At 36.3% G+C, this 20,832-nt stretch overlaps 1 protein-coding gene across 1 annotated transcript; it reads right to left on the bottom strand.

Moving 5' to 3' along the window:
* Nucleotides 1-997: 997 nt before the first annotated feature.
* Nucleotides 998-17,949, bottom strand: LOC129283123 (uncharacterized). Its single transcript, XM_064113915.1, has 6 exons — nt 17,587-17,949; nt 12,993-13,048; nt 11,793-12,079; nt 6,218-6,293; nt 5,078-5,361; nt 998-3,895 (listed from the first exon to the last, which is right to left on the bottom strand). The coding sequence occupies exons 2-6, from the start codon at nt 13,022-13,024 to the stop codon at nt 1,989-1,991; spliced, it is 2,586 nt and encodes an 861-aa protein (XP_063969985.1). The 5' UTR covers nt 13,025-13,048; nt 17,587-17,949; the 3' UTR covers nt 998-1,988.
* Between the last annotated feature and the right edge of the window lie 2,883 nt (nt 17,950-20,832).

Raw genomic sequence — 20,832 nt, forward strand, 5'->3', positions numbered from 1 at the left:
ACTTTGAAATAGTTATGTGAATAAAAGTAGACCTTAATCATGAAGAACATATAGAATTTAGCTAGCAAATTGATTTGAAGATATCTTTTACCTTTTTTATCTTGTTTCCTTGCCCAAAACCCTTCGAAGAGTGCATTGTGCCCCACCCCACTCCCCCCACACACCGAGGCCATGGTGACGATATTTGCTTTACACTGAACTGTGATTTACATGAAATGGCTTAGGCTTGATTTTCATTTTGTTAATCATTCTCAAGCTTGGGAAAAGTGTGGAGAAACAAGTATTACATGAAAATGAAATGGAAACCCACTTTAAATGATAAAAACTTAGTGAAAAATGCTGGAGATGTCTGATATAAACTTTTGTTCAGATTCAGTTTTGTCCTCAGATCAAGCTGCACAAAAAGGGTAAAGGTTGTGCTTACTATAAAGTGTTAAAATTTCAATTTGGGTGGCAAAATTGTTTCAAAATGCTTGAATGTATCCGTTTTATTTCAATTGACTAAAAGTGCAAGGGAAACATATGAGAAATGTTTCGCAGGGTAAGTTTGATTTCGCCCTTTCCCCTGACACAGCGTGAAAACAAGCATTTCTGCGCAAACAGTTTTCTGCGAGCTTTACAAAAATGGACAGGGCTCGCTCAAGTGTAACATTCTGTCAAAACTTACTTTCATTGGATAGATGAGACCCAAACCTAAGAGTATATGTGAAAAAATTACCCACATGTTGTATATTTTTTAATTCCCAGGGATTTTTCAAAGTGTAAACTTTTTTTTGATACGCACTATATATTGATATATCCCTATTGATAAAAGCTTGTTTTCAAACAGTCAAAGAATATTTCAACGAGTATTAGAAAAAAAAGAACACATGGCCGAATGCAGAGATTTTTCACTAGGTGGTGAAGGGGGGGGGGGAAGCATGCGTAAACTTTAAAAAAAAAAAAAAAAGCTTGGGAGTAAAACAACCAAGCTTGTCATTTGGGCGTTTTAGATTTTGTCAAGAGAAATAGAAGGATTCTGTGTGTACTTTTGGTGAATTTTGTGAACAATTTCAGTAAAAAATGTAAGTTTTCAAAATTTGTGGGGGGGGGGGGGGGGGGTAACTGCCACCCTCCTGCATACGGCCGTGCATGGAGGCATAATCATTATATGCGGCTGGAAAGAGTATCTTCTCTCAAATAATTTGATACCATATTTATGTGGTATGTCTTCACACTTTAATAATTCTTTGCAGTGATGTAAATTTTGATTTGCACAAAAGTAAGGCATGACTGCAATGAATGAATCCAGATTTTCATGATGCCATAATCCTACATGAGTTAGTAAACATATATGCACATCCCTTGTCAATAAAGTTAAATTGAGAACTGATAATAAAAAGTGTTTAAACAATTAAACAATTACATGTATAATATAAATTATCGAAAACATGTTTTGAATTTGATTTTAATGCAATCCTTGTAGGATTATGACATCATTGACATCCGGATTCATTCATTGCAGTCATGCTTTACTTTGGCACAAATCAAAATTTACATCACTGCAAAGAATACCTACTGATCATCCAAGCATTAACACATACCCCATAGATATGGTATCAAATTATTTGGAAAAACATACTCTTTCATGCCATTTTTAATAATTACGTGTTCGTGATACATTTTCCATAAATTGGGGATTCGAGATGTTAAGTTTTTATTGAACTCACCCGGTATAATAATAATATAACATGCTAAGATGGACAATATTTCAGTTCAATTCAAGATTCCAATATCTTCATACATGTATGTACTACTTATATTTTACTCAGTACATGTAAATGACAAACAAACTGAAAGATGGATGTTTGAATGCTTAAGGGTTTTTGTTTTTATGTATAAGTCAATTTCAAGACTATTAAGATCTGTCTGATGAGTTTCAGCTATACTCCTGAAGGAGTGCTACTATAATGAAAAAATAGAAACATGCATGAACTCAGGGAACTTTTCTATTGTATCCAACTTACCGCCTTTGAATATATCTCAGTGGATGCATAACCAGCTATAGTGTGTGTGTCTTCAACACGGATGGACAGAGATGACACTGAATTCCTGAGCATGGCGTTGGTATCTTCATCCTGACTCTCAAAGGTTACATCAACCAAGAAATTCATCTCCTCCACATCTTGGCTTTGTGTGTACTGTTGTAGCAGACACGTGGTGATATACTTGGCAATGTTTTTGTCCAGTGACACAGTGAAGTACAGAAGATACCTAAACTCTTCCTTCCTAGGGATCACTACTTCCTCAATCAGCCTCTTAAATTTAGTGCAATCTGAATCAAAGAAAGAAGCAAGATAGACTGCAGCCATGTACTCCTGGAATAGTTTATGTGGAAAAAAGAATGTTGACTGCAGGTACGGACTGCTCTTATCATGAATGGATGAGAGCTTATTCTCCTGTGACAACACCCCTACTTTGCATGCTGTTTTCACAGAGTCTGAGAACTGTTCAAGATCTTCCTCATTGAAAATAAGGTTGTTAGATTGCAGTCCAGTAAATGCCAATTTGGCAACGGGTTCCATGAGTTTTTCAATTTCAGAGCGATAGGTATTGAATAATGTGCTTCTTAAATCTGGGATCTCTTTCTGGACATAACGCACCTTAAGGAATTCAAACACTTCACAGAATATTTCAGAAAATGTTTGAAAAGCCTTCAACTCTTCTTTCTTTTTGTCATCAAGTTCTCTCCACATGTGACAGAGTATAGAAATGTAGATAGGATATGGTGCCATATTCCCTGACATGATATCATTGTTTTCAAACAATTTGATGAATTCATCTGCTGTAGCCTCAGTGTCTTTGAAGTAATTGCGAATGTAAATCATTGCATTCTCCCTGCTAAAGCCTTCCACATGGATGAATGTGTATCGATTTCTTAAACCATCATTCCATCTGATTTCATTGGCCTTCCATGGACGGCTTGTCACCATTACAGGGCAAGTACAAAGTTCATCTGAGCAAAGAATATCTTCAACAGTGATATCACCTCTCTCCATAGAATTTACATTGGATTTGGGATTAGTTCTTTGGTGCATAGATATACTTGATGGACTTGTTTCTGATCCTACTGTGGTTTGATCAGCAGCTCTTGATGTACCTGAAGGAAAATGCTGCTTTACCTGTGGTTGTTTGCTCTCCTCTAATCTTGATTTTTTTCTGTTTGTGCCTTGATCAAAATTTTGCTCTCTCTTATTGCTCATTTGGGATTCTGATTTCCTGTCAGTTTGATCATTTGACTCTGACTGAGCACCTTCTGAACCTTGCTTGGTTTCAGTATGCTGTACAACCTTGCCACTAAGCTCATCTAATCCATCACAGGCAATGAATACCTTTTCTGGATTTGAACGGATGTAATTTGTGATCTGACAGGCTGTTGCTGGGTTGTCTCTTGAAAGATATGACTTAACAATCTGACCAATTGTGTATCGCTTGGCTTCACGCAGAGGGATAATGAGTACCCACACAAACTTTGAGAGATCTGGACTATCGTTTATCCAGTCCCATGCAATCTTAGCCAAGAATGTGGTCTTTCCAGCCCCTGCCTCGCCTTGGATCATTATCCGTTTGGGGAAGATGCCGTTGACTTTGAGATTAAAGAGATCCTTATACTCAAGCTGACTCCTATATTGAAAGGTTTTACAGTAAACACCATGTTGACTCCTTTTCCTTCGTTTTTCTTTTTCCAAGAAAAGGTTTGTGTACATATCTTGGAATGGCACAATAGAATCAGGATCTAGTGGATCAGCTCTTATCATACAGAAATCAGTCCTGTACTTGAATTGGAGCTCATCTTTACATCTCTTAATCAGGTCAGGGTCAAGTGGTTTGGTCTCTGGAATTGTCACAGGTGCACCTAGAAAAAAAGAGGTCACATCTTTAAACTTTTAAAGTCACATGAAACAATTATAGACATATTTCTGTAAGCACAAGGTTCTATCGTCCGAAATGAATTTCATTCTTGTAAACTTTTCAATAGAAAAGCATGAATTGGAGTTTGACAATCATCGCCCTTTTTTTAATTCGGTGCTGATATCGCAAAACAACACATTAACATGAACCTGTAAACAATACATGTAATTCAGTTTCTTGTCATGATCACAAAATGACCTCAGGAAATTTTAAGCAGTGTCTTCTCCATAGCATTTTCAGACCAGCTTTTATTGAGATTTGACCCAAAACAAGATTGTGCCTCCTGAAAATGTTATTTGAGTGGTGGTGGCCCTAAATAAACCATACAAGGGCATGTCTGAATGCATTTTAAGTAATTGACTATTGTGTAACAAATTTGGGTGATTTTTTAGTTAATGCGCCTCATGCATATTTTTGTATACAAGTACATGTAATTCAATAAAATAAATGCCAGATTTGATCTTTTGAGGAAAATTGTACACTTTTTATCAACTTATGTCATTTATTGGGCCAACAGGTCGTGTGAGCTCGAAACTTAAACAGCTCATTGTTGTAGAGCATAGTTGTAAATGAGAGCCCGTCAAATGTGATCCATAACAGCTAAGGCTTCACCCTGGTCAAATCAGAGCCCATCCCCTCAGCATGAAAGAGTAGCTGTGAGATCACCAGGGCCCCATCTTACAAAGAGTTCTGGGGACCACATTTGGTTCTCTTGTGTTTTTTTTTTTAATCGTAGGTGATACTAATTCAGTCATAAATTAAAAAAAAAAATTCATGGTCAATTTATGTCAGTTTATTTGTATAATGCATGCGATTTCAATCGGGCGCGGTCCCATGGGACAAAAATTGTTTTCTGCGCGGCACCAACTCAATTTACATATAGGAGTGATTTTGATGAGGTATCAAAATGTTCAAGCAAACTGAAACATCACCATTTATAGCCTACCTCTATAAAGAAGCAAGTATTATTGTCAATATTTGATTAATAAAATAAATAAATGTGAACCCGGTCAAGCAGTTCAATGAAATAGTGCCACTAGTTGAAAGGTACACATTATTTTGTTTTAAGAATATTCATTAACTGATTTTTTTAAGGTAGCCATCTTAACATCCTTCTTACCCTTACCTGTCGACTCTGTCAATAGATTTCCAGTAATCAGTTTCTGAGACAGCGACACTAGACCACTCTTTTGTAAAGCCTCTGCAAGATGAGCCCTGATGTTTGTGTCTGGAAGCTGTTTATCTCTCCATCTTGTGAATACTGTCATCAAAGCATCAGTAGTATCTTGTGTGTCTTTCTTTATTTTATCAAGAGTCACAAACGAGATATTCAGGTTAACGCCCACTCTCTTGTAGTAAGTAGGTCCAATTTCCATTGACAACTTCAGAAGTTCTTCCTCACTGACGGTACTGTAAAATGAATGAAAAATATCAAGAGTTAATATTATTGTGAACCATTATTCAGCATCAAGTATGAATATAATCACCTACAGGTATTCCAAATACTGTCCAGTTTACTTCACTTGGAGGTAAACTGTCAGGCAGCATTTGCAAAGACTCTTTAGTCAAACATACAAAAACAGTAGAAATGTAGTTTTTTCTTCCTCTGGGTGGTGATACCTTGGGTAGGGGGACGAGTCCCCATCCCTCAATTTTCTCATTATTATTTATCAACTTTATGGAAGAAAACGTTTCATCCCCTCTAAATTGACACAAAGTCTAACAAAATCCCCTCTAAAAATGTTTATAATAATCACATTAGTTTATCTACTGGCAATACATGTATGCATATAGCACCTGACCAAAGGACAGAAAAACATTTTTCATGCATGACATGCATCGTTCATCACTATCTTCACAGTTTATTAAAACAAATGGGGAACAAAGAGGGCCTACATGACAGGATTAATAGACTAGAACATGTGGAAGAGAATTTTTGGTACGGTGCTGCATATTAAACTGTTAACCAAAGTAGCAAAACACATCTGAAAACTAAAATTCTATAATACTTTATAAAGTGTGTCTTTGATTGTTTTAGTAAATGACCTTTTCCAGAGAAAACCACTTATTTTTTTATATAAAAAATACACACAACCCTAATTTCTTTATATTCAAGAGTATGATATCCGATGATCAATATAGGTTTATATTTTCTTAATCCATTATTTTCTAGCAGACTAAAGACAGAGAAATCTTCAAAGATACAAACAATCTGGTCACATCCCCAATAATTTGTAAACAAACTAATATTGATTTGTTTACATACTGTGGTGTTACTGACATGTCTGCTGCTCCTGTTGAAGTTGATGCTCTTGAAGTTGTTGCAGTTGTTTGTCTGACATCTTTAGCATTTAAAAGAAAGAAATACAAGACATAAAGATGGTAATATATCAAAAAGGGGCTGGGCCAGGATTTTACAATACACTTTCCAGATGAATATTGGACAAGCAAAAAGCAAAAAAAAACTAGAAAAAAGGTCCTCACTTTCAAAATGGAGGAGAGGCACACCTTGGGTAAAAAATGCATAATTTATTTACATTAAAATTTGGATTATGACATGTTATACATGACATCATTGGCTACCAGACCATGCTGTGACTATGGAGAATACCCCTTTCTTACAAGAAAAAAATATTTCCTCACTTGTGGATGTTGAGTTACAAACCTTTAAACTGTCATACCCAGAAAGGGAGAAAGTTATGAATGACATCAAGCCGCTAAAAGAATATTGAAGTAGATTTCAATCAATATCAAGATCACATAACACATCCTTCAAGTGCCTCCTCCTTCAAAGAGGAGAGTGGTAGAAGCCCGAGTGTGACAATGATGCGGTATGGTATAGGGAATGTGAGTCGGTTGACAAATATGACCATAAACCAAGAATAAACTATCAGGATGACATATTATCAACTTTGAAGAGGACAGTTGTAATGTAATTAAGCTCTTGTTTGTTGGTTGATGGTATTTTAGTTTTGTACATCATGCCAAAAATACTTTCATAGTTGAGATATTTTTGCACTTGTCGTGTCACTCACCTTTTGGTATGCAGGAGGGTACCATTTTCCATATTTTTTCCATAGCAAAGGTTTGATTGATTTTGGCTAAATGTGTTATATACATGTAGGTACACTATTTACGTACATGTTCTGATACTCACAGTATTCCTGGACCGCTACTTGGGCACGAATCCAATCATAAGTGATAATAGTCAGAAACCCATGTCCAAAATTTGTCATGTCACTCACGCATTATTTTTTAATCATATCTACTGAACAAATTGTAAAATTCAAATCAAACTGGGAGTGGCCCATGCCAGTCCTACATTGTATATAATATAAGAGTCATGATTGATTCATAACCTTTAAGTTTAAAGTATACACCCGAAGAATCAAAAGTATTTTATAATGACTTTATGTGGTCATCATTGTAAAAGGGAAGTATTACTAATCAGATATATAACTTCACTTTTCAAAATAGTGATCAGAGTTTGCAGAAATCAGCTCTCAAAAATGATTTATTTTCATGCCATATTTCTGCCTTCCACCGGTCCTCTTGCGAGCTCCAACTGAGTGACGTCACACAATGAGCAGCTGAGCTGACAGCAGCCCATTGGAGACGATCTTTCCAATCAGCGTTTTTTGCTCTTAGAATTGTTTATTCCTCTTAAGATTGGTCTTGTTATATAGATAAAAGTTTGAATTTACTGAACAGTGAAAAAAAGTGCACATTTAACGTATTTTGGTAACCGATATTTAGCTTAGAATTTTTTTTTTTCCAAGAAATATATGTGAATAAACAAAGCATATTTTCACGTAGAAATCACACTTGCGTCACATTAATATTATAATCAATATAAAGCATAGACATTCTTCTTTATGACTGAACAAAAATTATGAAATTTCATTAAGTAGCAAAGTCAGGAACCACAAAAAAAACACGGCAATATCCATCGCGAAATGACTGAAATTGCAGTTGAATTGCCGAAGCATTGTTAGGCAACAGCGGCGAGCGGACTTTATTTCATATATCTTAAAAATGCCTTTGCGATAGGGCAATGGTCTGTGGCCAAGTGCGTTGGCCATTGTTTTGTCATGTGCGAGGACCCTGGTTCGAAACTCTGATTTTTTTTTCTGGGTATTTTTTTTATTCCTTCCCCGTCCCTACCCATCTTTTTTTCTCCTTTTATTTTCTTGTGAAATTCTATTCAGACCTGTATTTATCAAATCTTGCTTCTTAATTGCTGCTTTTGATTTTCAAGTTCTTGATTAGATTATTTCTACTCTTATTTGGGATGGGAGGGGTAGAGTTAAAAGTCAAGTCCACATCAACTAAAATTATTTGAATAGAGTAATTTCCCTTGTTGTTTTTACTCAAAACAGTCATATACACAAAACAATGATATGCAAATTAGAGTTGTCACTCACATCACATTCGTTTCTATTTTTTGTGGCATTTTGTTTTTTATTCTTTGCAGATTTGACGATAGGAAACTCTTCATCTGATCACAATAGGTTATATTTACGGAACTGTTAAAATAGTAATTATATAAATTTGAATCAAAGTTTTTATGAAATTTCCTGCAATATCTTGTTATTTTTCTTTAAATTCAAATGAATTTTTGATTGCGTGGACTTCTCCTTTACTCTTAATGTAGGGAATGCATAGCAAAATTTATCCAGAAACAAAATTGTCTTAGAATATGCAAATCAGTAATTGGACACATGTTCACTTTTCTTTCATCCAGGCCACTTCCTCACATCCACCAGGCTTACAGTCTTATAACAAAAATGATGAACCATCACACAACAGCACACAACATTCACAGTGCTTCACAATAAATATTTCACTTCTGTTCATACATGCAATAAATATTGTGGAAAACAAATAAAAGGCGTACCCATATTCAAATACCGTTTAAAAGGACAAATATATTATACCTTTCGAGAAAAATCAGCACGTTAAATATCTGATAACAAAACATAATTATGGGGCACTGCAAGAAACTTATGTTCAATTGCAAATCAAGCGTAAGTCCTAAATTCAAATTCAAGCGTAATAAGGTCGAGTTGCAATCGCAATTCAACTACATGTTTAATCAAAGGACTTACCGTTGATTTAGGACGTGTGATTGAGTATAACATTTCTCGCAAAATGCCCTAGTAACATTAAAATTGTTCTTTCGTTTTAAATTGTGTGTTATTATTTTTGACAAGCTGTATTCCTATCCAAGTTAAATTTCTTAGTTCTCTCCAAAACTGTGCTCAAAATTGTTTCCAAGATTGATAAAGAAAATTTTTCTTTTGTATCATTATCAGTCCACAACTTGCAAACCGTAGGTCCTGGAAAGAGTGAAGAAAAAAATGGCTATATCCAAATCATAGTAAAAGGACACGATGGAATCTCCCAGATTGAGGTAGCAAGCAGAGACCAGAAGTCACCAGAGTCAGCAAGTGTGCAGATCTGTGTGTAGAAGAGAGAAAAAAAGAAATAGTTTAAATAATCAAATCAAAGTATGAATTTAAAGGAGAATGAAACCCTTGAAACTAGCTGAATCCATATCAAAGAGAAAAATCAAAGAAACATATTGTTGAAAGTTTGAGGAAGATTGAATGAATAATAAGAAAGTTATGAGCATTTGAATATTGAGATCACTAGTGCCATGTAGATCCTCCCATCGGCAATGCGACCAAGATCTGTGATATCACACACGTACAACTCCCTCATTACTTTAGTACTTATTTCACTTATATTCTCACTTTTATAGAGTCTATCACAAGGTGAGGTGTTTTCTTTATGAGATGACAAGTACAGAGGTTTCACAACATTATATCATTGATGAATCGTTTGTCATATGATTAGAATGAGCAAAAAGAGATGTTTTGGGGTATATTTTCAGTGTCCGAATGGGAGAGTTGTACGTGTGTGACATCACAGATCTTGGTCGCATTGCCAATGGGAGGATCTCCATAGCATTAGTGATCTCGACATTCAAATGCTCATAACTCTTTTATTGCTAGTCCTATTTTACTCAAAGTTTTGTTGATCTTATTCTTTGATTTTTCTGCTTTCACAAAAGCTAACTTGCTCCAAGAGTTTCATTCTCCTTTAATTATCGTGATGATTGATGACGTGCGGTGGTATGTAATTCCCGGTCAACAACAAATGATAGTAGGTTTAGACACCTGAAAAGTTCCACTCAGAACACTGGTGCTCTACCTCAAGTGATGTTTGTGTAGGCCCCACTCCACTTCACTACCGCTACACTACCGTACATGTACGCCACACCTACCCGGGTAGGTGTGTAGCATAGTGTAGGCTGTAGCAGTAGTGAAGTGGAGACTACACGAACATCACTTGAGGTACGGTGCTCTCTGAGTCTCTGTGTCATTACAAAGATTGCATTTATCTTCATTGTTTAAGGCATTACGCATGCATATATGCAGCAACACTCTAATCAGAAAGAAACACCAGACTCTAATTTTGGCCCACCCAAGGGTTCATTACATGCCGCCGCGCACAGAAAATTCAAGCCATAGAAGTCGTGTGTTGTGGACCCAAGAAGTGAGATCCCAGCACGCGCGACCCACTAGTTAGAAATCCACTGCCAAACGCGGTTCGTGGTGCGAGGTTAGTATACTAATACTAACCTCGCAATACGTGTGAGTGATTTTGGCCAGGAATCAGGGTAATCACTGCTGAAAATTTGTCTGGCTTCATGACATCGGCATCATGGTGATATAATTCTGTGTATAATAAAAACTTAAACATTCCTCTGAAACAGCAGATTTTCAGCCATGGTCCATACCGGTGCTCCTAAATAATTTAATCGCCTGCCTGAGTCCTGACCAGTTTTAGAAATCTGAAGAAAAAATCTGGTGGAATTGTGCAAAAACATTATTTCTAAAATAAAGACTTTTTAATTTTAATAGTAGTTATGCCAAAATGCATGATTCTAAACTTATATCAGATCTGTATCTGTCATCTGACCTGAATGCATCGTCAGAACAAGTACAGTTTCCAAACATGCTTACCTTGACTTTTGACTGGATCAAACAGCGTAACCTGCAACATGCATCGGGAGCAAGTGAATGGGACCGTGCAGCTTGGAGTTTTTCAATAGTTAGTAGAGCAACACAACGAAGACTGTCGAGTGGACAAAATCGATCTTTCCAGTTCACAATTCAATAAAAAACAGGCAAAATAACACAGTTCTGGTTCCCTTATAGTCTGAAGTTGTCGAAAACAGAATTCGGATATCACAATACATGAAGAAAACGGTAAATTCGAAGAAAAATAGAGACCAGGAAGGTGAATCAGCTATCAGTGTACTGCTGGCTTGCACAGAGAGCTGAGTGAGTCGATCATGTGACGTCATTATTCTCGACTGTTTTTGATCGCGTGATTGTCTGTCTGGGGGCAGCTGGGGGGGCTGAGAAGGGTCTCTAATAATTTCATTTCTTGCATTTCCACGACATCAATAAGACTTTTTAGTGACATATTTGTGTATAAAAAGACAAGACCTTTCCATTCATATATAATTTGTCTATAATCATCACTTTCGTGAATTTTCTTTGGATGTATACTTTAAAGATATGAGCCCTTAACCCTCTCTGATTGCCGTGTCACTCACGTTTGAAAATGACCAATTGTAATAGTATTGGAAATCCTTATGAATGTCCTTCATTCAAGAAGGCATTTCATGCACATTTTGCAAGCAAAACCAATTACCATACTGATCCCTGATAAGTAAAATATTTTTCATTTTTAAAACTAAAAACATGAACAAATATAATTTACCAATGTATATTCATGTTGTCTATTGGATATTATCATTATCTTACCTGATGTTTTCTGGATTAGATTCCCAGCTAGAAGTTCTTTGGACAATCCACCTAAGTCACTCTTTTCTAATCCTTCTGCAAGAAGAGCTCTGATGTCTTCATCTGGATTCTGTTCATCTCTCCACCGTGTGAACATTGTCATCAATGCATCCTTGTAATCCAATGAATGTTGGACAATGATATGATCAAGTTCAGCAGATGAGATTCCCAAATGTATCCCTAAATCTGAATAGTACCTCGGTGGGATGAGCTGGGCCAATCTCAAAAATTCTTCTTCGGTGACAGAACTGAAAAAAAAAATTATGTTGCAATAGACGAATGACAGACAGACAACATGCAGACTTCATTCGGATCCCTTTATAGTTTTACCTTCACCTCTAGTCGATGAGACACAAAAAAAAACAGCCAATTAAATCCACACCCCATGTTTGTCACCAGAGCAATACATTCATGTAAATATAGTCAACAATAAAAACAATTACTGGCATTCACTACAACATAATAATAATGGTATATTTACCCAGGGTAGCCACTTCAGTTCTGAAAACTGTTCTCCCAGCGGCCACTTATTATTACCCGGCTGAGCTAGGCTACCTATTATTACCCGGCTGAGCTAGGCAGGCTACCTATTTAGGTGCACACAGCTTTTTGAGGAATTAATTCCTGCATGTACCCATTTACCTCACCTGGGTCGAGTGCTGAAGGACATTACGCCATGGCTGGGATTTGAACCCATGACCCTCTGTTTCAAAGTCTGAAGACTAATCCACTGGGCCATGATGCTCCAAGTAAGAGAAATAATGTATTTTTAAGACTATGATAATAAAACTGTACTTTCCTTTGCCAGAATATAGCATTTACAATGCTAGTCCCACATGTAGATCTTGATGTTCATAAGGTTCCATGACGTTGTCTCTGGTGAAAATTGTTCCAAGTTTGGGATTCATTTTGGGATTCAGTAGGAGTTTATATTTTTTTTCTTTCTCTTCAATTTAAATCTTTTTTGGTTTTGATTTGAAAGTAGGTCTAGAGTTTGGTCGGTCCCTGACCACGGTCGATATGGTAAGTTAAACCTGGATCCATGCAGTATGGAATTAATGGGTATTATTATAATATAAAATTACAGTGTATGAATATGGTGATGTGCTTTCTTCTTACGCTCTAGCTCTCAGCGTTCTTTTTACCTCAACTCATCCTTACCTTCTATTATTCTTTTCCATTTCCATTCTCATTCAATAGGTCTGCCCACACAAAGTCTGGAAGAAATAAGAGGAGAGTGTATTAAAATACTTGTGCTGTTATGTATATTACACAAGACCGAGCAGTAGACCTACAGACACATTTTTGCTAACACGAATTACATACTAACTTAAAAATAATCAACACTACTGTAGATATTTCCTTAAATCATTAAGAATTCAGAAGAATTTTTTGATGAGTAATTTAAATCGATTAAAGGTAGATGCCTTTTTTATTATTCTGTTCAGAGAATTCCAGAATTTGGGTCCTGTGAAAAATATAGTTTTGTTCAAAATTACTAAGTGATAGTCATTTGACTGTCTGGTATTATATGAATGCAAGGTATTATTTCTCATAAATTTTTTTTGTAGGACATTAGGTACACTATTTCTATCTAGCTGATAAATGAATTGGAATAACTGTAAACGGTCGAAATCAATGACTTTAAGGATACCTATCTGACAAAACAGAATCCATATATCTAAAGGGCACATTACATTTTATCCTTCGTACTTTTTTCGGAAGTAGAAATACTTTGATGAGTCTCGTTTGAGAGGCATTTCCCCATCCTGTCCCCATGCAAGAATCTGATAATTAAGATAAGGTAAAATTAATGCACAATACAACATGGATATAGCGCCTGTGCTGGAAGAACCTTCTTAAGTTTCTTGATGACACCGATATTTCTTGCAACAGTTTTACAAACATTGTTGATATGAAAAAGATTTAAAAACAATTTGAATGTTTTGATCTGGATTTGTCATTAAAACTAATGAACTTTTAACTTAAAAATTCTTCATACATGCAGTAAGCCAGCAACTTATTCAACACACTATTGCCTACATGTATGTTATTAGAAAATTAGAAGAAAAAAAATTCTTTCTAAGAACAACCAGAGCTTGGAATTTATTGGATCCTACTCTAAAGAACAAAATATCTGTAGAAAGTTTCAGAGCAGCACTCTGACCTACATGAAAGCGGCACGCTGGCGATTCGCAGTCTACAGCCCTACCGGTAACTTCAGAAAGTTCAGTAGTGAGAAAGTACTATCAGCTGAGACCAGTAGAGGCGCTGATCAGAAAATTGGGATCGTCCCAGTTTAAAAGGGGCTGTCTCAGTTTTCAAAGATTTCTCAACACAAGAAATCTATGAAAGTTCATTCATCTGTCAAGTGCTGACATCAATTTTGTGTGCTAGTCAAAAAAACATATCAGGTTTCATAACAAGATTCTGAATCCCATAATTGCCATCTAGATCTATCTCCTCAGGGCCAGGGGGGTATTCAAAAGTGAAACAAGTGGAATGCCTCTGGCGGTCTCACCTGCATCACGCGATTCCATATAGCAGCAGTGCTGATTTTGAAAACTACTATAACTTGCACAAGATGTTCAGTGATACTTGGTTACTCTTATTTAAACGTTTTATGAACTAGACCAATACACTTACAGAGATATGATGGTAATTCAACAAATACCCCCAATGTGGCCAAAGCTCATTGACCTTACATGACTTTTGACCTTGATCATGTGACCTGAAACTCGCACAGCATGTTCAGTGAATACTTGATTACTCTTATGTCCAAGTTTCACGAGTCAGATCCAAAAACTTTCAAAGTTATGATGGTAATTCAAAAGATACCCCCATTATGGCCAAAGTTCATTGACCTTTGACTTTGGTCATGTGACCTAAAATGCGCACAGGATGTTCAGTGATACTTGATTACTCTTACGTCCAAGTTTTATGAACTAGACCAACACACTTTCAAAGTTATGATGGTAATTCAACAAATACCCCACTTTGGCCAAAGTTCATTGACCCTAAATGACCTTTGACCTTGATTATGTGACCTGAAACTTGCACAGGATGTTCAGTAATACTTGATTATTATTATGTCCAAGTTTCATGAATTAGATCCATAGACTTTCAAAGTTATGATGATAATTCAACAGATACCCCCAATTCGGCAAAAGTTCATTGACCTTACATGATCTGTGACCTTGATCATGTGACCTGAAACTCGCACAGGATGTTCAGTGATACTTGGTTACTCTTATTTAAACGTTTTATGAACTAGACCAATACACTTACAGAGATATGATGGTAATTAAACAAATACCCCCAATGTAGCCAAAGCTCATTGACCTTACATGACCTTTGACCTTGATCATGTGACCTGAAACTCGCACATGTTCAGTGAATACTTGATAAAACCCCCATTCCACAGAGAACAAGACCACTGAAAGACCTTTGAAAAACCATGAATTTTGGTTGATCTTTCAGAGGTCTCTCAATGAACCTATAATGGTCTTTGAGGTCTTACACAAGTCCTGACTGATCTTTCAGTGGTCTTCGTGGTCTTCATGGGCTCCAAAACTTTTTGAAACGGTTCAAAACAGTATTACAACGGTCTTACAACAAAATGGTCTTTCAGTGGTCTTTCAGCAGTCTTTCAGCGGTCTTTCGATGAACTTTCAAAGGTCTTCATAGTCTTTCAACGATCTTTCGGCAGTCTCTCAAGATTTTTGCGGAGATCACTGTAAGACTCGTGAGAGATCATTGAAAGATCATTCAAAGACCATTGAAAGACCAGGCAAAGTCCATGGAAAGAATTCTGAAAGATCAATTGTTTCATACAAGATCTCTGAAAGACCATTAAAAGATCTCTGTAGTCTAGTCTAAGACCAGTAAGACAAGAAATATCCATCGGTCTTTCAAAGTTCTTTGAGGGGTCTTTCTGAGCCATTCCACAGAGATGACAAATTTTAGTGATCTTGAAGACCGCTGTAAGACTTCACAAATTTTAAGTCTTTCAGAGGTCTTTCAACGGTCTCCGTTCTGTGGAATGGGGGCCTATTACTCTTATGTCCCAAGTTTCACGAGTCATATCCAAAAACTTTCAAAGTTATGATGGTAATTCAACAGATACCCCCATTATGGCCAAAGTTCATTGACCTTTGACTTTGGTCATGTGACCTAAAATGCGCACAGGATGTTCAGTGATACTTGATTACTCTTATGTCCAAGTTTTATGAACTAGACCAAAACACTATCAAAGTTATGATGGTAATTCAACAAATACCCCTATTTGGCCAAAGTTCATTGACCCTAAATGATCTTTGACCTTGATCATGTGACCTGAAACTTGCACAGGATGTTCAGTAATACTTGATTATTATTATGTCCAAGTTTTATGAATCAGATCCATAAACTTTCAAAGTTATGATGGTAATTCAACAGATACCCCCCAATTCGGCCAAAGTTCATTGACCCTAAATGACCTTTGACCTTGGTTATGTGACGTGAAACTCATGCAAGATGTTCAGTGATACTTGCTTAACCTTATAAGTTTCATGAACTAGGTCCATATATTTTCTAAGTTATGATGACATTTCAACAACTTAACCTTAGGTTAAGATTTTGATGTTGATTCCCCCAACATGGTGTAAGTTCATTGACCCTAAATGACCTTTGACCTTAATCATGTGACATGAAACTCAGGCAGGATGTTCAGTAATACTTGATTAACCTTATGGCCAAGTTTCATGAACTAGGTCAATATACTTTCTAAGTTATGCTGTCATTTAAAAAACTTAACCTCAGGTTAAGATTTGGTGTTGACGCCGCCGCCGTCGGAAAAGCGGCGCTGAAAGTCTCACTCTGTCATGCAGGTGAGACAAAAAAACTGTCCCCATTATTAAACACAGACAATCTCAGTTTCTCAAGAAATGATTTGTCCTGGTTTATGAGGATATGGATCCTTGTTTTCTGGAACAATCCCAATTTTTGGATCAGCACTTCTACCTGTTATGTTATTAACGTTACTCCTGAAAAAAATTGGTCTTGTGTGGCCGTAGACCAAAAGCTTCAGTCTTCGTTATGTTGGTTGTTCAGCTGAACTCCGTTGGCTTCACTCACCAAATACAGAGACCGAAGTTCTAGCGTGATCTGTACAGGGGACTCAATGGCCATATGTTAAATGTACTAAGTTCGGATGAAACAGGGAGGTGAAGTCTCGGGACAGCCCAGGTAAATCACTATTTTTGTTACTTTAAACTTGATTTTTTCCCAGTTTTTTGGCAATTAATGCCAAGACAGGCAAGAGGGAATATTAATTTGCATTTCGGTCGCGTTAATTTTCAAAAGTTTGAATCATTAAAGACAAAAATTGAAGAGCCCCGACGGGGGGATTTTGCATTGTAAGTCCCCTAATGGTGGCTGCACAATAGCTAGACAGCTGGCAGCCGTCTGTTTCGAGGAGTTTTTCAACATTTTTTGATTTTTTTAATGGTGAGTGGAGCCAACGTAGTTCAGCGTAACAACCAACATAACAGAGACCGAAGCTTTTGGTCTACACAATAGCAAGCCGTCTGTGTACAAGGAGAAATTAAAAAAATTAAAAAATGTTTAAAAACTCCTCGAAACAGACGGCTGCCAGCTGTCTTGTGCATGCATGGCCGTTGACCCTCGGCCTCATGGGAATTAAGACCCCCTATGAAACAATTAAGGTTGACAATTACTAAATAGCAATGGAAATAGAATATCTCGATCATCTCACCTGCATGGCCTGCAGCTGTAGAGTATTATCTGATCATTCTTCCCAGTCAGCATGCCATGCTGGTCGTCAATTCAATTCAATATATACAGCCTAATTGGCCAACAACGTGATCTGATGTGAACACAAGTCCAATTCAGAACTCGATTAATCCAGACATGCCAGTAGATCTTGTTGTTTAACGACTGATTCTGAACACTTGATCAACATCCCAGCATTTTAATAGTGGATGTCTCCATGATGATGAAAACAATGACCACCAATGAACTGTCAAAGTTCGGAATAGATGACGAAGAAGAGTTTGTAGAGTACGCGGCCAATTACCAAAATGGCCGATGTTGACAAACACTTCCTGCAACACGTCACGGGGAATCCCCGAGAAAAACTGTTTCCTAATCGACATATACAGATAGTGCTATTTAAAATCTGTGGAAGATAAAATCCAATTTTTTTCCGGGCATGTTACTTTTGTTATTCAGCTAACTTTTTATCCGGGGGGGGGGGGGGGGGCACTTCCATTGACCAGTGGATACCATGCGTGAACATTGGGTTTGAAAAAGCACCCTAAACATATATTTTCCATGTTCTGAAAATGCACCCCTTAACAAGTATTGGCGTGTGAAACCCTACCCTTATAACAAGTATAAAAAAAAACCTGGTACCATTGACAAGCATTCCTAGGGGGTGGTCCGGGCTTAAAATATTTAGAGGTCTATATATCTAAATAAATAGAGTGAAATTCACAAAGCAAAATGCTAAAACTTTCACCAAAATCGGATAACATATAACAAAATTATTGAATTTTAAATTTTGTCAATATTTTGTGAAAACAGTTATGTGCACATCGTCATGAATAAAAAAATGCATACCCTTTTCCAGTATTTTAGTTTTTTGATACCCTTATTACGTTATGTACGTAACGCGCCCAATCTATAAAATTCCCTTTTTAAAGTGTTTTTTTGGTCGCGCATGGTATCGACTCGTCCATTTTAAGTGCCCCCCCCCCCCTCTGGGCTTTTTATTGATGATTCCTATAACCATCTTGCTCATTACGAGGTGTACCACAGTTTAATACGAGTTAAGACAAGTAGAACTTAAAAATTAAGGTTTGGGAGAGTAGCATTAAGAAAGAGAACAAGAAAGAAAGAAAAAGAGAAATGACAGAGGCTGGGAGATTGAGAGGATAAGAGAATGTGATGAACCGTGGATTGGAGAGGTGGGAAAGTGAGATGGCTTGAATGAATTAATAGGATGAAGAAACAGGAAGAAATACACAAAGTGTGAGAAGATGAGATAAAAGAGATGCTTCACAAAGAAAGGATACAGTAGAGTTGATAGATGAATGAAAGAATGAAAGAGAGAAAACTGATAGAAGAATGAAAGAGAGAAAACAAAGAAAAGATTGAGGAAGGAAAACCAAAAATAATGAAACGAAAATTAGTTGCATTCAATATCGTGAATTACTGTCAATTTGTGTATTATATAATGGGCAAATTAACACACAAGAATAAAGCATTTGGTCAAAAAATAAAATAAAAAACAAATTGATATCAAAAGAAAAGAGATCATAATCTATGCTTGGTATTAAAAGACTAGTCTATCATTAATTAATTACAACGTGTTGAAATGCAAATATTGATAAATCGGGGTGTTCGAGTTCAGGCATGAAGAAATTGTCATGTTGGTGTCATCTTTTTCCTCTTATGAAACGAAAATTATTCGTAAATACGAGATGCCCTGACGAACAACGAGCTGACGTAAGAAGCACTTTCGGAATATTGTATATTTTTGGTCATCTTCTTCCAATTTTATTAAAAAAGCGAAATTTCCGTTAAATGATTACGGGCACTCTGTAAAAAATCACTATTAGATCAACCGCTACTCAAGTTTATTTGTCGTTTTTTTAGAGTCACACATTGATAGGTTGATTAGAACTAAGATTCTGAATGTCTAAAGGAACTTTCGTCAAATTCGCTTGTGATTGCACAATCCTGATTTCTCACATTTCACTTTTTTCAATTTGATATTGCTGACTGACCAAAGTGTATGAATATAATTGAAAATCTAACACTGATTCTAGAAATGGTAACTACTGAACTTCCTTTGCCCAAATTGGGAAGATATAAAATGACTTTGGAACTGCTTTTTGACTGGCGGAAGAATTAGGGCTATTTTACTGTTTCAGTTGATAAATTTGATCCCATCATAGTTGTCTTCATAAATGTCGATTTATTTTTAAAATGAGCTGGCTACGATCGCCTTCTCTGGTCAGTTAGGGAATGGCAGATATATATCTTATCCAATGGTAGTAAACACTCGACCCTCTAATTTCATGTTTATTTTTTAAGAATTTTTCAAAAGTGCCATTTTAACACACAAGTCTATGGGGGAATGTTTTACGCGCGTGACGCCTATTAGGAAGGTCCACTTAGCTGAGATCTTGTGACCATTTTCTCCCAGAGCACACTTTTGGAAGATTGTAGAGTTGATTTTTTTTCATTTGCTCAATTTTGCTATTTTTTATGGATGGTAAAATCTCAAAAAATATGTAAAATAATATTATATAAGTATTTTTGTATTTAAAAAAATGTAAGACAAAAGCTAATAATGATTCTTGTAGTTAACATAGCAATGAAAATACATTGACTGATCTAAGAATAATCAATTTGTATTCTATTTGTTTTAGGACATAGGCATAATATGAATTTTTGGATATTATCCAAAAATTCAAAATTTAGACATGTTATAGATGAAGATCAAAATGGAATTTTCAACGAAGCAAAATGACCCACAATATTGGCGAAATTAGAATAAGTAAAACATAAATAGTTCAGGGGTGGTATTCGAGGTCATTTTATCTCTAAAAAATCACGCGCAACTTGATTTTCAACCAATCAACAGCGCGCATTTTGGATTTGCGATTGATTTTTTGACTTGCGTTTAAACGCAACTCTTTCTGCAACGGGCCCTAGGACTATTGCATGTTTATAACACCCTTCTCCCTCTCTCTCTCTTCCCTCTCCTTTCCCTTTCCACTTTCTTCCTTCTATCCCATCCATCCATTTCTTTCAATTCTCCATTTCTCTGTCCTTCTTTTGTATCGTCTCCATTATATTTTTTCATTCCCTCTTTTAATTTATTTTTCTTATCTGGGGCCCGTAACACAAAGCTTAGCAATGACCTTAGAACATTTTTCTGCGATTGATTCCATTGACTACAATGTACAATCAATCGTGAAAATCAAGCGAA

Source organism: Lytechinus pictus, chromosome 19 (genome assembly GCF_037042905.1).
Source record: "Lytechinus pictus isolate F3 Inbred chromosome 19, Lp3.0, whole genome shotgun sequence".
NCBI classification, from domain to species: domain Eukaryota; kingdom Metazoa; phylum Echinodermata; class Echinoidea; order Temnopleuroida; family Toxopneustidae; genus Lytechinus; species Lytechinus pictus.

Bases quoted from the DNA above. Each gene is read 5' to 3' on its own strand.
- LOC129283123 (XM_064113915.1), bottom strand. From the start codon at position 13,024: ATGAGAATGGAAATGGAAAAGAATAATAGAAG. The intron at 12,080-12,992 runs GTAAGGATGAGT...TTTTTTTTTCAG, and splicing joins ATGGAAAAGAATAATAGAAG to TTCTGTCACCGAAGAAGAAT. The intron at 5,362-6,217 runs GTATGTAAACAA...TTCATTTTACAG, and splicing joins GACATGTCAGTAACACCACA to TACCGTCAGTGAGGAAGAAC.